Source organism: Nicotiana sylvestris, chromosome 7, assembly GCF_000393655.2.
Source record: "Nicotiana sylvestris chromosome 7, ASM39365v2, whole genome shotgun sequence".
Taxonomy (NCBI): Eukaryota; Viridiplantae; Streptophyta; class Magnoliopsida; order Solanales; family Solanaceae; genus Nicotiana; species Nicotiana sylvestris.
Window position 1 is genome coordinate 23697038 of NC_091063.1, and position 1483 is coordinate 23698520.

A 1483-nucleotide genomic window follows, 5' to 3' on the forward strand; every position below is an offset into this window, starting at 1 on the left:
CAAGCTCAGTTATATAAGGGCTAGTGTAAACATCATAATATAGAGAATGAAAATGATTCACTGTTTTATTTATTTCTTCCACTTCCTCTCTTCGTCTCTCTTCTCCCTCTCAGCTAGGGCTTCCTGCTGTACTTGATCTCTAAACTTTAGCATGGTATCAGAGCTTTGAGCTTTGAATCGAAGCTCAAAATCGATCCTAATCCTCCTCTCTATTATAAATTCAACTTCTACTCTCTACATTTGAGTGTATCAATTTCTCTTATTAAAAGCATTGAATATCTCAGTAATGGCGGTCGATGATGAAAATGTAACTACTGCCGATAATGCATCACATGCTTCATCAGATGATGAATTTGAGGAAGGTGCTACAGTAGCGGTTACTCATCCTCTGTACCTTTCTTCTGGTGATATAAGCGGTATTTCCTTGATTTCATTTCAGTTAACTGGAACTGATAACTACTCCTTATGGTATCGATCTATGCGAATTTCTCTACTTGGTCGCAATAAGCTAGGAATTGTTGATGGCAGGTGGCCAAAGGATAGATTTCGTGATAAGTATTGATACCAGTGGGAAAGGTATGATGCTATCATACTATCGTGGTTGATGAACTCAGTTGCTCCTTCACTAATTAGTGGCATAGCTTATGCCACCAGTGCACAAACAGTGTGGTTGGATCTACATGAGAGATTTGAAAAGGTAAATGATACTCGTTGCTACAATTTACACAAGAAAACAACCACTTTGTATCAAGGTACCTCCTCTATCTCTTTCTATTATTCAAAACTTAAAGATCTCTGGGATGAATCTGAGTCTGTAATACATACCCCTGGGTGTGATTGTGCCAAATCAAAGAAGTTTATTGTGCATCTACAAAAACAAAAGATATATCAATTTTTAACGGGCCTAAATGACTCTTACTCACAAGCTATTAGTCAAATTCTTATGATGAAGCCCTTACAAACAGTAAATCAAACTTATGCAATGCTTATGAGTGATGAGAGTCAATGGGCTATAGCTGCATCAGCTGGTATGTTAGGTCATCCTTCTACTATGAATGCAAATACCTATGACTCAACATCACTCTATAGTGCTAAGTCCAACTATAATCCAAAGTTTAGAAAGACTATAATGTTCAGTGTGAGGAAAAATGAAAGGTCATAGTAAGGATAATTGTTACAAAATAATAGGCTATCCCTCTAATTATAAGTTCAATAAGAAAGGGGGAGCTAGTTGATCGGGTCCAACCCTATACCGCTATAGAATAGCAAGAGAGGTCGATACAACTTTTATCCGAAAGGTTGGGATCGAATCCACAGAGAGCTAATATTTGTTTGGAAATGGATTTCTATCTAAAATTTGAAAAAGAGGTATTTATACACAGCTAATTTTTTCGGACAAAATTGCCCCAACGGAGATTCCGCTGACAGTAGAAAATGGGTCGCCTCAGCGGTTGGATTTCTGCGGCCGTGTAAATGCAAGCGC

At 37.8% G+C, this 1483-nt stretch overlaps 1 protein-coding gene across 1 annotated transcript; it reads left to right on the forward strand.

Moving 5' to 3' along the window:
- The first annotated feature begins 286 nt into the window (after positions 1-286).
- On the forward strand, positions 287-1162 carry LOC138872847 (uncharacterized). The gene is made up of 2 exons (XM_070151267.1): positions 287-528; positions 634-1162. Exons 1-2 carry the CDS (start codon positions 287-289, stop codon positions 1160-1162), a joined length of 771 nt encoding a protein of 256 aa, XP_070007368.1.
- The last annotated feature ends 321 nt before the right edge of the window (positions 1163-1483 follow it).